Raw genomic sequence first — 13,125 nt, forward strand, 5'->3', positions numbered from 1 at the left:
AAGCAAAAATAACCCCGAAAACCGGACCGCTAAAGAACAAGCCAGCAAGCCCATGGAGGGGCCGCAAAAACCAGAAACGAGCAAAAGAAGAGTTTCAACAACCCCCTTGGCCCTCCTCCGTCCCATGAACGCCGTTCCGTGGACCGACCCCGACCCCGACCCGTGAGAACCGGAATGTGTGTGAATGGGAATGCCGGTTGCGTGAATGCGAAGGAGACATTATCCCGTCATGTGCGGCTGCTAGCGATGAAAGATTCTAGAAGGGCGCGCGAAGTGAGTAGGCTTGAAGGCAGGGCAGGCAAGATAAGTCGGCGGTATATATCCGATTAGGCGCCCTGCATACCTAGGAGAGGACAGATAGATTGGAGGAAGATTGTTGCCGCGACAGGAAGAGTCGGATAAGACGAGCGTGTGCCGAACCAAGCCACCAACCATCCATCATCACCCCCCAGCAGCAGCAGCATCATCATCATCGCGATGCTCTCTTCCCTCCCTAATCTCCCCCACCTCCTGCGCCAGCGCCACCGGCGCTCTCATCGGCCTTCACCACAGCCGTCTTAACGGCCGGCGAAATGCTGATGGCGATCTTCTTCATTCCCGACGCTGCCGAACCACCACCACCGCCACCGCCGCCGCCATTTGGACTACCTCCCCCCCCGGAACCCGCGCGATGCCCATGCCCCGAGAAGCTCTTCTTCCTTTTGAGGGTCGACGCGTTCGACGATGGTGATGATGCCGACACCGACGCGTTCGATGCAGCGCTGCTGCTATTGCGCCGCTTGTTCTGCGTCAGCTTATCCAGCACGTCGTCGTCCTCGTCCTCCTCGCGGCGGCGCTTCTCCGATAGGCGCTCGGGCGGTGGGGTTACAGCGGCGGCTGCGGCTGCGGCTGCTGCTGTTGCCGCTGTTGTGGACGTGGAAGTCGACGTGGGTGGGGATGCGGTCGCAGTGCCGTTTGTTTGTGCTGTCTGCGGGGCGTTTGAAATAGTCGATGCTGCCTCGTCGCCGGTAGACGGGGTCGTTGAGCCCTCCGCGGCCGCAAGGTTTGCCATCGGGGTGTCGTTTTCGTCCTCGTCGTCCGAGTTGTATTCGACAAGCGGCTTCGACGGGCTCCGGTCTGGCATCATGCCCAGTGATTGCCGGAGTTCTTCGTCGGTCGGCTCCTGAGCGACGGCCATGTCGTCTTCATCGTCGGAAGTGTTCCAGTAATCCTCCTGAGCTTGGTCCACAGTGAGGTGTTCCATCATGCCTCTCGCCGCGCCGTTTGGCGGGCGAGCCCGGCCCAGTTCGTCCTCCGACTCGAAATAGGGGTCAACGTTGAGGGTGAAGCCCTGGGTCTGGTCGTAGCGGTGTAGAATCTCGTCAAAGGTAGCCATGTAGGAAAGAGCCGCGATCTTTTCACGGTAGTTTTCCACCACGTGCTTGATCAGCTCCTTAAGGTTCTCCTTATTGATGAGCATAAAGAGCTCAAGACAGGCAGAAGACAGCAGGTTATCTCGCGGAAGCGTCCGCAACAGGACGTCGAGTACGGGACCGAGCACCTTCTTATCGACCATGTGCTTGATGTAGAACTCGTCCTGCAATATGACGAGGTGGCGGAAGAAGCGGACAGCAACTAGGCCAGCAGTTAGTTGTGAAGAGAACAAACCTGGCCGGAAAACGGCCGCCCTTGTTTTAGTTTCTTCAACTTACCAAGTTGCAAATGCTTTTCCTTGCAGGAGAGAAGCTGCGCGAACCGCGAGGCTATGTTGTGTGTAAACACGAAGAACTTGCTGCGGTGATGATGCCGCTGGATGTAGAAGCATAGAATGTCGTTAAGGTAGCTAAAGATCCCCTCCTCGGACGGGGAGAATTTCATCTCAGTCCGCTTCTCGAGGTCGATCAGAGGCTTAAACAGCCTGGCGGCCGAATGCTCGTAAAAGTGCGTCAAGAAGACGTCCTGCTGCGGGTCAATGCCGGGGTGCGCCCTGAGTCTGGGCTGTCCAGAAAATTCTCCCCGGTTCTCCTGCTGCTGCTGCTGCTGCTGCTGCTGCTGCTGGACCGGGGGCGGACATGGGTCGAGAAGCACCTTAAGCGCCTCTGAGATCTGCGACTTGACGCCGAGGTCGACCTCGACGAGGAGGAGATCGATCAGGGTATCTGTTAGTGGCTGCAGCCGCTTCTGGATCTGCTCGTAGATTGTCTGTCGAACCAGCGACGGGTCGTGATCAATCATGGAGACCAGAATGTCGGTCGCTCCCACTCTCACCGACACGTCTCGATGGCGCATGCCGTAGTTGATGGCCGGGAGGAGGCCCTCCTTGAGGAAGTGCACGTACAGACCCTGGCGGGCTGGCGGCTGGAGGTTTTTGGCGATTGCACAGCACTGCTGGATGAAGAGGACGGCCTCCTTCTTCCGCAGCGGCTGCTCGTTGGGATCATGGAAGATGGCGAAGAGGTCCTGCATGAACCCGGGAGTGGTGTGCAGGTGCTGGACGATGTCCACCTGATTGAAGAAGATGAGCGAGTTGAGGACGGAAAAGGTCGGGTCGTCGAGGATCCTGGCCAGCACCACGTCCTTGAGATACTGCAGCCGATAGGTTGTGTGGATCTTGCGCCGGACCTGCTCGTCCTGGATCCTCACCACCTCCTTGTACCGCCCCTGGTTATTCAGCCACTGACGATGGTTCGCCTTGTGACTAGGGAAATCAGGGTCGTATTCCAGCGCGCCCACCACCCCCAAGACACATTCGTCCGACACGGCGTGTTCGATGATGCTGGTGTCGTTCAGCAGCAGGATTGTCTTCATGATGTTGCACAGCCGGTGAAGGTCCGGCAGGCTCTCGAGGTCCTCGGCCATCTCTACCAGAGGTATTAGTTTGCCAATGTAATCCTCGGCCATGATGGTCTTGGCAAGCGCGTCGCGACCGGCCGGCGATTGCGACAGATTCCGTATTGCCATGTCCAACTCGGGGAGCGACGCCAGGTCAGGAGGGGGGAGCTGGATCGAGGGAGGTAGCTCCATGGTCAAGTCGTCCGAGAGGCTGTCATCGGCGCCGGAAATGCCGCCCTGGAAGGTTTGCTGAACCTGGTCGATAAACCTCCTGTGGCGCGAGGCGGTTAGAATACGATCCAGTCCGCTTCTTCGTCTTGGGGAAAAGTTTCTACACACCAGATCGCGGCGCAGCCCTCGGCCTCTTGAAAGCTCAGTGCCATGTCGACCCCATTGTCCGTCCATACTATCAAGGTTTCTGTACAGGGCCTAGGTTAGCGTATATATTGCATAGACGCGGTGGCGCTCTCATCAAGGGAAGAGGAGGAGGGGGGAAAGAAGGAACATGGCATGCCTTGCTGTTTCTGGAAGCCATCATCTTTTATTATCTTGGTCTCTAGCAAGCGCCGGGTGGGTTGATCTTCTGATTCTACGATCACGTGGGGCTCTTTCGGTTGACCCTCTTCTGTCTGCAGATATGCGAAGGTTACGGGTCAGCGAGGCGACGTCACGGCCATGATGCAAGGTATGCAACATGTATGCGAAAGGGGAAGAAAAACGTACCGCAATCCAGCAGGCGTAGCAGAAGCCGGTTCCGCGGTCAAACCAGTCATTGTGGCGGAGTTCGTAGACCTTGACGCGCCTCCTGTCTGGTGTCTGATGAGGCACTTGTTGTGCCATCATCAACGGTTCGGGTGCCGCCTCGGGCACGACGGCGCTATCGGGGCCAAGATGCGGCAGCGGTGCGGCGTCCAGCTGATGGGGCGAGAGCGACAGGTCAGGCTCGGCCGAGCTGAGGAGAACAAGGGCCGCCAGCGTCTCGGGAGATTGCGCGTTCCCGGGGGAAGGCGCGTTTCAGTAGCTAAGGCGCAACGGATCCTGGGGACGTGCCAGATGGGGAGGATATGCGCGATGCGATGGGAAATGTGGGGTCGGTTGCTGCGTTGCTCGATGGCCGTGTGACGTCGAGGGAGGGCGAGATATCCGATGCTGTCAGGTCAGAGGAGCCCAGCGTCAGGTGCTTGGAGGGCCGCGTGCGCGCCAGCAATAACTACTACCTAGGTTGGTAGATAGTAGATAGCTTTGAAGAAGGACTCGGGACTCGGGGGACCCAGGGCCCAGCAATCGGAAAACCAGAAATCCCCGGACGGCGCAGGCGATATCGGCAGCACCACTCGCGATTGCCTCGGTCAACAGGAAATCATCGAGATAGATCAGAAAGCGGATCTTTTTGCGTCTTCTGTGCGTAAAGACGGGCGGCGCGGCGCGGGATCGCGACGGCTACTTTGGCGGGTTTGAGTCGCGCGATTGATGAAATTCTTGGGCCCCGACGCTCGCTGCAGGGGCGCAAGGTTGCGATGGGGAGAGGTGCGGCGGAGCAGTGCGTTGATCGCCTGGCCGCGGGAGGGTCCAGAAGCAGGCTAGCGCCCAAGCCAAGGCCCCGGCTTTTTCAGGCGCTAAACCAGAAACAAGCGCTCGCTGATGTCACCACGCCACTTCGGCCGAGGTCGGTAACCCACCCCCACCCACCCCAGGCCGTCGCACCTTTGGTTCGTTGGCTGCCGCTCTCTCGATGCACCAATCTGGAACACACCTCGACTTCTCCCCCGCACGCAACGGTCTTCCTCGGGTGAAAGAGTCAACGATGGTCCCTGAATTTTTTTTTTTGTTCTTTTAAAGGCCCCTTTTCCGCCCCGCCGCTCGCCGGTCCGGGCCGCACTACAAGTGTGTACATACAGAGTAGTCTACTGCGCTTCGGAGTACACTAGTAGGCTAATCATAACATCATAAACATCATCAACAACATCATCATAAGGGCACCACATCCACACCTACCCCAAGTTCATCGTCGCCCCGGTTCTCTCCGGCTGTCGTCCCAACCCGACCCGAGACCGAGATAGTCTCCACTTTTGACGCGACCTGCCACTTGAACATCGCCTCTGATACTTGACTTTATCGCAGTCGGATAAGGGTCTTTATGCGGTTGGAGCCGAGCAACAGCACTACAATACTCCGTATATCGTCGTCGTTGAAACGCTCCAGCAGCCCCTAGCAGGAACTGTTGGATGTCACCTTGTCGCGGCTTTGGGATATTGGCAACTTACATTGTCGTTGTTCATCCAGGCGTTCTTGGCCCTACCGTCATTGTGTTCTACAGCACGCCCATACAGTTCAGCTTGGGTGCGAGTGTGAGACAAGACTGACAGGCTTGGTCCTCGATTCCTTCTAGGTGCAGCACGTCAAGGTAGATGAGCACGCTTATGGTGATTCTCAACCGATGTCATGGCTCAACGGTGGCAGATAACGGAATTCGGGAAGGAGTTCGAGCATCTGGGACACGGCACTATGATGCCCATCACATGCACCGTACTTGGAGTCTTGAGCTCACTGGAGACGGGGGATGGGACGAACAGCCGGGGCAATAACTATCAATCGCGAGGGGAACAGCCAGCTCGATGCCACCCTTGGCTGGACCCGGCGGACTCTGGAGGGTATTCAGCTAGTAGTCATCGTCAGACTCCAAACAACACATTACAACTCTTCGATGCCCCCGAAGCAGCTTGTGCCACACCAGACAGCTGGGCTCGGAGATTGCACTTATCATGTCACGAGGACGACTGCGCTGTCTGGTAGGATGTTGTCGGGACCGCCACTTGGGAATGAGCGCAACCTCCCTGAAGAGCATTCGAAGCGGTCATGGTGGCGACGGGATGCGTCTGTCTTCTATGCCAGCGCTTGCATTGTGTCGTCCTCCAGACCGCCACGCTGAAAGCATCTTCGATAACCCATGCCAACGCTTCAGTGGGCGTTTTCGTGCCGCAACCACCGAGATAACCTGATTGACAAATTTTGAGTAGCCAGGAATTACCGCCGTATGCATTACTATCTGGCACGGTGTACACTATGTGCGAATTACATGCAGTTATAGCCACGAGGCTCAACTGAGACCATTTGAAGAGCCCTATTTTCATGCCCAACTCGGCCGGTTTTTTGTTATTTCAGCTGAACCGCAGCGAACTAATCCGTTTCTGTCTTCTTGACGGAAGCGGGGGTCATCACACCGCATCTCCTGGCGTCTAACGAGGATTTTGGTCGGTCAGATCCCCAGCATCGATTGGTTTGAAGCCAAGATAACAAAAATTCCCCCAAGGCTGATGACTATTCGACTCTGTTACACCAAGTACATTCACTGAGTGACACTCTTGTGCGTGGCATGGAGGACACTACGGCAATATGTAAAGTATGTAATCGGTTGCTCAGGTCTTGGATTGGATCCACTCAATCTCGTCCCAAAATGTGAGACAAGGGTCCCTCCGCTGGCCAAGAGCCGCATGATCGACAGGGCTCCAAAACCTTCCATTTCGACTTCCATTTTTAAACCCACCGTGGCGCCGGCAGCCGCCCTGGCTGCAGAAAAACCACATTACTATCCGTACATTCCAGTGTACTGTGTAGCATACCACCGGGCGGTATTTAATCCGTACTGCGTACGGGTACGGAGTATATAGGTAGTATTCTACCCCGGATTTTCGGAGGTATTTGTAGTTACATCCTGAGCACATGCTACGCAGTCTTTCTCTTCAATTTACTTTTTCAAACTTTCTGTTTTGCTTTTGATGTTGTTCGCAACGTGCATGACAATCGCGCTAGGAGACGGAGTAGGTCCCTATCTACGGACTAGTCGTTTGTTGTAGTGTACCCGTCGGGTATTCGTTTCGTCGTGTTCTGGACTTTTCCTGGCGTACGCAAGCGGCTACGCTAGTTAGTGTATACCGGAATAGCGCAGCCGCTTTGGTGTCCGGCCAGCTAGCGCCTTCGGGAAACCTTCACACCCCGTTATCGACCACTCGGGACCGATAATGCATTTGTGGGGGCCATATATCTGTGTGTTGGCTAGCCGGCACTATCGAAAGAATAATAAGTAAGGATCCTACGAATTTATCATGGGGTGCCAACCGAGCTACGCGGCAGAAAGATTTCCACATTCTGACCGGAAACAGCCTCACCCGGGTGCTCACTTTGTCTCCGTACGTTCGATGCACCTCCGATGCAATGGCAGTGAAACAGACTAGGGCCGCACCAGAGAGCGTCCACCTCGTCGAGGATGGAAACCAACGGTTCTTTTGTCCGGAATGCCCTCGCGAAACGACCGGACCGCCCGGCGTTTGTTGAAGGTCCTTTTTCGTTGGCGGTGGTGGCCGGTACGGGCCTCGCCTCGTTGTCCCGCCTCCCAAGCATCTTCCAAACTTTGCCAAGCGGTGCGGCTGGATTGGACCCTGGGCTTTCACTAGTTAACTCATTCCTAGCGTCAAACACCCACTTGGCCATGTTTCGATTTCCGCACGTTCCCAGGTTCTGGGTCGGTTGACCCATTCGCTGCGCGGTAATGCCTGCAATATCTGGTCACATATAATCGGCAGCTATCTGCGGGCATTTGAGCAACCCTGGACCCCTGCCTGCCGATGAGCCGCTCTGGCGGTAAGCTGTCGTTATCTCAGTGCGTGCAGATCTGCGAGGAGCCTCTGGATTCCATCCCTTCTCTGAGCTATACGAGGACCCGCTTTTGCCAGTGTCGGTTCTCTGCATGCGTGGCTCCAGGCAAGGACAGGGAATGGACAATCCGAACATGTGGGTCAAGCATGACCTGTTCTTCTCTCGTCCGCTTTTGTTCGGGATGGCTTCATTCCATCTTCGCCGGATCTCGCGCAAACCTTTGGAGGGGAACGCGTGCTCAACACGATGGAAGTTATCACTTTCAGGTTCGTTTTGTTGGGATAACGCCTTCCTCTCCAGGAGAGGTGCACGCGGGAGAGATCGACTGTTGCTGGCCGCTTTTGGCAAGAGCCCTTCGAGCAGATTGGCGAGCCTTCCGTAAACGCGTTTACCGACTTTATTCCCCTTCTCATGAGGGGCGTCGGGCAGATCAAAAGGAAAGTGCTAGTGTGCGGAATACACTGCCTACCTAGGCAAGAGCGCTCCTGGTTTTAGTCTTCGCTTCAGTTCCTGTTCTTAAACCTCAAAGTGGAGTGGGATCTGGTGTAATCCATAATCAATTCTGGGCCCGCTAGCACATCCGTCGTCTTCTTGTTCTCATCATGCTGCTGTCAATGAGCTCAGGCCCAACCCTGGACCATGGGTGCTGTAACCCGGGGGTCCCACCCTCCATCCACCATTGCATGCACTACACCCCTGAGATGTCGGTGGTATCGGTCGCACCCCCGCGTGGCTGCTTGTCCCCCCTACCCCCACCGGTCGCATGTCACCCACCAACGCATGTACCAGCGAAAGCGAAGCGTGTGGGTGTGGCCTTGACAGAAGAGGGCTGAAAGCTGCATTTGGCCGCCGTGGCAGTGGGTGCTCGTCTCGGTTTGGCGAGATCCTTAAAATGCAGACACCCGCCGCAGCCCTTCTCTCGTATCAAGCCGAGCGAAGTCGTCGCCGGACCTTTACCCTCCGACTGAGCCAGGTATTCTGGTGATACTCTTCCCATTACCTGACTCTGGCTTCACGCTGTTCCGCCTACACGGGAGAGGGAGAGAGCCGCCAATCCATCACAATCGCTCAACCACCAGTCGTTGTCCTCTCTCGTCTCAACATCACGCCCAACCATCCTTCTAAAAAGCAGTGTTCGTTCTTTCGGTTCCCTCGTTGTCTAGCTTCAACACGCAATTTCTGCAGCTGTCCCGCCCCGAGGTTGCATCTCGCTGCTAGGTGTCGTTTGCGGGTTGGGTTTCACTGCTTCCGCCTGTTACCGGTCTCCTTTAGCCAGTTCGTCTTCAGCTCGAACCCTTGCCTCTCTGGCGGCCCCAGATTCCTATAGTGTGGCAATCTCGCGCATCGCTCGCTACCTGCCGAGGGCTCATGCACCCCGACCTGACTTAAATATATTTCTACGCACATCTCCCTGCACGCCGCGCACCGCCTAGGAGCAGCCTGGTTAGGTGCCCACTCGTCACGGCTGACATCCAAGACAACCTCCGTCCAGCCCCCGGTGCTGGACACATCTGCCGTCCGAGCTCGGTTTCCCAGTCAGCACCACTACGGGTTTATCCATAACCTACCATGTCAGTCTTGTCTATGATTAAACGTGGCCGTCAGGCCGCCAAGGAGCATCGCGCGGAGCAAGCCAGGAAGGAAAAGGAAGAAGCGGCAAAGCCTCCCTACAAGCACGTACCGAAGCATGCCGCTATTGACGCCATGTTGGGGGGGCCAGCCGGCTGGAGGGAGGCTGACCGAGCCAGGATCGTCGAGCAGAACCGGAGGCGCAGCGCCATGACGGCCAGCGGCGTGGGCATGAGCGGCTTCGTTACGCCCACCCATGCCGGCGTGCCTCGGGTTCACAGCTCGCTCTCTCACGTGTCTTATCCGTCCGCATACGCGAGCCCCGTCGTCCAGTTACCACGGGGTTACAGCTACAGCAGCATGCCGGCGGGATGGACGCCAGCTGGGCCGGAAGTGAGCTACAGTCCGATTGACATGGGTGGCATCTCAGCCAAGGGCAAGGAGGTCGAGAGGATCGTCGACTCCTCTCAGACGAGTCGATCCTCCAGCAAAGTGTCGACCGGTCGGGTCCCTTTTTCGCACCCGGGCATTCCTGGAGTCGGGGATGCTGCGCCGTCTCCCGTTGAGAGCTCCGGCGATTCCGCCAGTTCGCAGGACGAGCTGGAGATGAAGCCCGTGGTCAGGCACAGCGTCCCAGCACCTCTCTCAGCCAGCAACTCGTTAAATGTCTCCAGGACGGCAAAGCCGACAAGCGACACCGAGAAAATTCATAGGCTGCACCCAGCTCGCTCACGCAGAGTCTCGGAGCCCATTCAGTCCGTTTCTCGGAGCCCACTCGCCTCGAGGACCAATTCTTTCTCACCAGGCGTTCCCCCCGTGGCCGCGCTGCCACCCACGCAACTTGGAACTGCCATTACCACCCCTGACGAGTTTCCTTCCCCCGGGCCGAGCGATGCCACCGACAACCCCCCACCCACGACGTCGCCTTCTGCCATGACGGTGCAAAAGGCGGACGAGGAGCAGGCGCCTCCCCAAGCCCAAATCGGCATTGCACAGTCACCGAGCGAAGGAGAAGAAGAGGCCGAAACCGCGACCGAACCCGCGCACGCCGCCGCGGCGCCCGACACCCTTGCGAAGGGGCGAAGGATACAGAAGGTAACGAGGTTCAAGGAGCTGGAGCGCATCGAGTCCAACACGACGACGGCGACAGCGGCAGCCGAGCCCGCCCCGCCTTCGCCTCGGTCTTTGTCTCCCGGAGAGGTGCAAAACCAGGGGCACAAGGCCGAGGATGCAACGGCCCACTCGACCGGCCCCGACGAGTCATCCGCCCGCGCCCGCGCCCAGCCGAGCCAGACGGCCTCGTCGACATCCCTCCAGGCTCCCTCCAAGCAAGGCAAGCTCTCCAAGAGCGTGCCGGTGGCCAATGGGAAGCTGGTCAAGAAGAATCGCTGGTCGCACAGGGGCGCCAAGAGCACAGCCGTGGCTGGCTGAACCTAGTGCCCACCGCTTGCTTGGGACCAGTACCGAAACAATGTTGTGAGATGCATATATTATGGCTTGTCTGCCATGTTACGAACTTTTCCTCTATGTCTGTCATTGTCTCTTAATTCCCTTTGTGTTTTCTCAGCGACAGCAGTGGACACGAGCAACCTCGGCGGGGCAGTATCTGCGCTTTGTCCATGACTTCGAATCTGGCGTTTTGGTACCTTTTCGAATTCGGTAACGTCGGCTTTTTTTTTCCTCTTCCAATTATGACGGGACATTTAAGATCTGGGTTGGCACTGTGGATAGCTTCGTGCTTCAAAAAGTAGTGTGAGTGATAGCAGCTGATAGAACTTGGGCCGGGGGGACCTTCTCAGTATGAAACTCGCTTCCCATGTCCCCTTTCTCTCCTTACGTTGGCGGAGGCTCTCCTGTTCCACTTGCGAGACCAGCCGTGGCGAGATTATGATCAGTTCAGGGTTCTTATGATGGCTCGTTTGTGGATAGAGTTGGCACTACGGCTACAAGGGCCGATTAGCGATCCAGTTACGCCATTTGCTCTCCTCTCGCCATGTCTTCACTATCACCGCCATTGCGCTGATGGGATCCGGCTGATCAACGGTGAGCGGCAGCCAACCAAACCCGCCCCTTCCCTCCCCACCCCAAGGGAGGCGATGCGATGAGATGAATCCGCCGTGGTGCTCGCTTCTCCTGTTCCTCGCTTGCTCTTCTGCCCCGTTAGGTAGCAGTCCCAACTCCATGACCAAGGACGGGGCAGGCAAGGACCGAGGTGGTCTCATTTCCAACAATGGAGAGCAGAGTTCCGTATACTTCACCGCGCTCGAGCAGTCAGACTCGCATTGCGCCACCCCAGCTATGTAAGACAGGACCCCTTGAACGGGTTGGCGGTGATATTCCGTATCTGCGTTGCTACACGATGCCCCTGGTATCGGAAGGTTTCCTGGACAGGATATCAAGCACGTCAGAAGCCATCAAGGTACGGATCGCCGAAAGGGAGATATACCCTAGTACCTTATCTTTGTGCGCTACGTCATAAACAAGTAAACTACTTGCATCCCTGCCTGCCATGGGGACAAGGCGATGTTGTGCCGAGCGTTTCGAGTTGTCATCATTCCGTGGAATCTGTAGTGTATGCAGTGTAAGACGCTGCCCGGGATGCCCCTGGTTGGCTGACGGTTTGGCTACTGGTACCTGAGCATGCTGATGGGGTTGGTCTTGCAACCAGGTCCTCGGGTTGCAATCCACTTGTGTGGCTTGCAGCAGGGAATCGAGCGACGGTTTACTTGGAAACTTGTTAACTAATTAGTTCGGCCCCAAAAATTAACCTGACGCAGCTCGCAGCGGCAGGCAAGATCAATGGGAGGAAATGGGGCCCCCTCCCCCTTCCCAAAAAAAAAAAAAAAAAAAAACGCAGGGTGTTCTTTCCGTGCCCGCCAGAAATACGCTGCATAATCAGCAATCAGGTATGCATGGACAATACCTAGCGCCACTTGTATTCCACATGGAGCTGAGAAATATATCGACAACCTAGGGATCCCAATGCTCCCCGGGCGAGTCGATAGATGGCGCAAGCGGCTGCTGAGGGGGGTGGCATCGCAGCATGTCACGGTCGGCCACACAAGACCCAGCTGAGGCAGCAGAAGCGATCCCGCTCCGCTCACCGGCCAGCGCGCAAGCAGAAAGTTTGAAAAGTCTGGACCGGTCTTGTTGGCGTGCGGCGTGCGGCTCAGGCAGAAATACGGATTACACTAACCGCTTGCCAAAGACCCGGACGCCCGCTGCACGCTGGTGTTAGTGTGGTGGACACCACACACAGACACACGCATATATATATATATATATATATAGACATGTATGTTTATATATTTACACACATATATGTACATACACTAGGTGCGCGGGGGCTGGGGGTCAACCGGTTGCAGAACGAGCTGCATCGTGTGGATTGGATGGCCCCGAGGCACCGGCGTGGCATGCTGTGTGTGTATGTACGGAGTACAGTACATACATACATCCTTGCACTCTTTCTAAGGCTCTCCGATTTGGTACAGTACAACCTGGTACGCTGCACTCGTCGCTGCTCGGACCCCATTCGTGTCGATATCAACTCCAACCGAGACGAGGACCTCTTGGGTCCCACTGATATCCGAGAACGCGCTTCCCGACCATCGAGCTATGTGTAGCCGATGGAGCATCACGCCCTAATGCCTGCATTGCACGTAATACGGTCAGGGTAGGCATGTCCTGGGCCTCTTGGCCGCATGTTCTAGAGACTCGGTACCCGATAGCTGTCACGCATGCCTCTGGACCCTCAGCCTACCGAGGAGGAAGGATTGTGTGGGATTGGGCATGATACGGACCTTGCTGCATTGGGGCCACGGGAGGCGGCAGGTTGCGTGTTTGGGGGACCGATCTGGCTCGAACGCGGCATGCATGTGCCGTCCCATAAGCGGACAGAACAGTCCGAGACGACTGCGCTCTAGTCTACACAGTAGGTCAGCAGGAATCGATGGTTATCGCGGCTCGTTTGTTTGTATCCACCCAGGCGATCTTACGGGATGTCCTCGGCCCCAGCTCGGCGACCCTTGCTTCGGGGCAGCGAGGAGCGAACAAGACGGGAGCGAATAAAATGCGTCGGTGTTGGTGCGT

General features: G+C 56.8%; 2 protein-coding genes across 2 annotated transcripts; one reads left to right on the top strand and one right to left on the bottom strand.

Moving 5' to 3' along the window:
• Positions 1–373: 373 nt before the first annotated feature.
• MYCTH_2299079 (uncharacterized protein) lies at positions 374–3,687 on the bottom strand. The gene is made up of 4 exons (XM_003660547.1): positions 3,535–3,687; positions 3,151–3,229; positions 1,692–3,082; positions 374–1,614 (listed from the first exon to the last, which is right to left on the bottom strand). Exons 2-4 carry the CDS (start codon positions 3,192–3,194, stop codon positions 494–496), a joined length of 2,556 nt encoding a protein of 851 aa, XP_003660595.1. The 5' UTR covers positions 3,195–3,229; positions 3,535–3,687; the 3' UTR covers positions 374–493.
• Positions 3,688–8,747: 5,060 nt separating this feature from the next.
• On the top strand, positions 8,748–10,494 carry MYCTH_2299081 (uncharacterized protein). Its single transcript, XM_003660548.1, has one exon. The coding sequence runs from the start codon at positions 9,244–9,246 to the stop codon at positions 10,462–10,464; it is 1,221 nt and encodes a 406-aa protein (XP_003660596.1). The 5' UTR covers positions 8,748–9,243; the 3' UTR covers positions 10,465–10,494.
• The last annotated feature ends 2,631 nt before the right edge of the window (positions 10,495–13,125 follow it).

Source organism: Thermothelomyces thermophilus, chromosome 1 (assembly GCF_000226095.1).
Source record: "Thermothelomyces thermophilus ATCC 42464 chromosome 1, complete sequence".
NCBI classification, from domain to species: Eukaryota; Fungi; Ascomycota; class Sordariomycetes; order Sordariales; family Chaetomiaceae; genus Thermothelomyces; species Thermothelomyces thermophilus.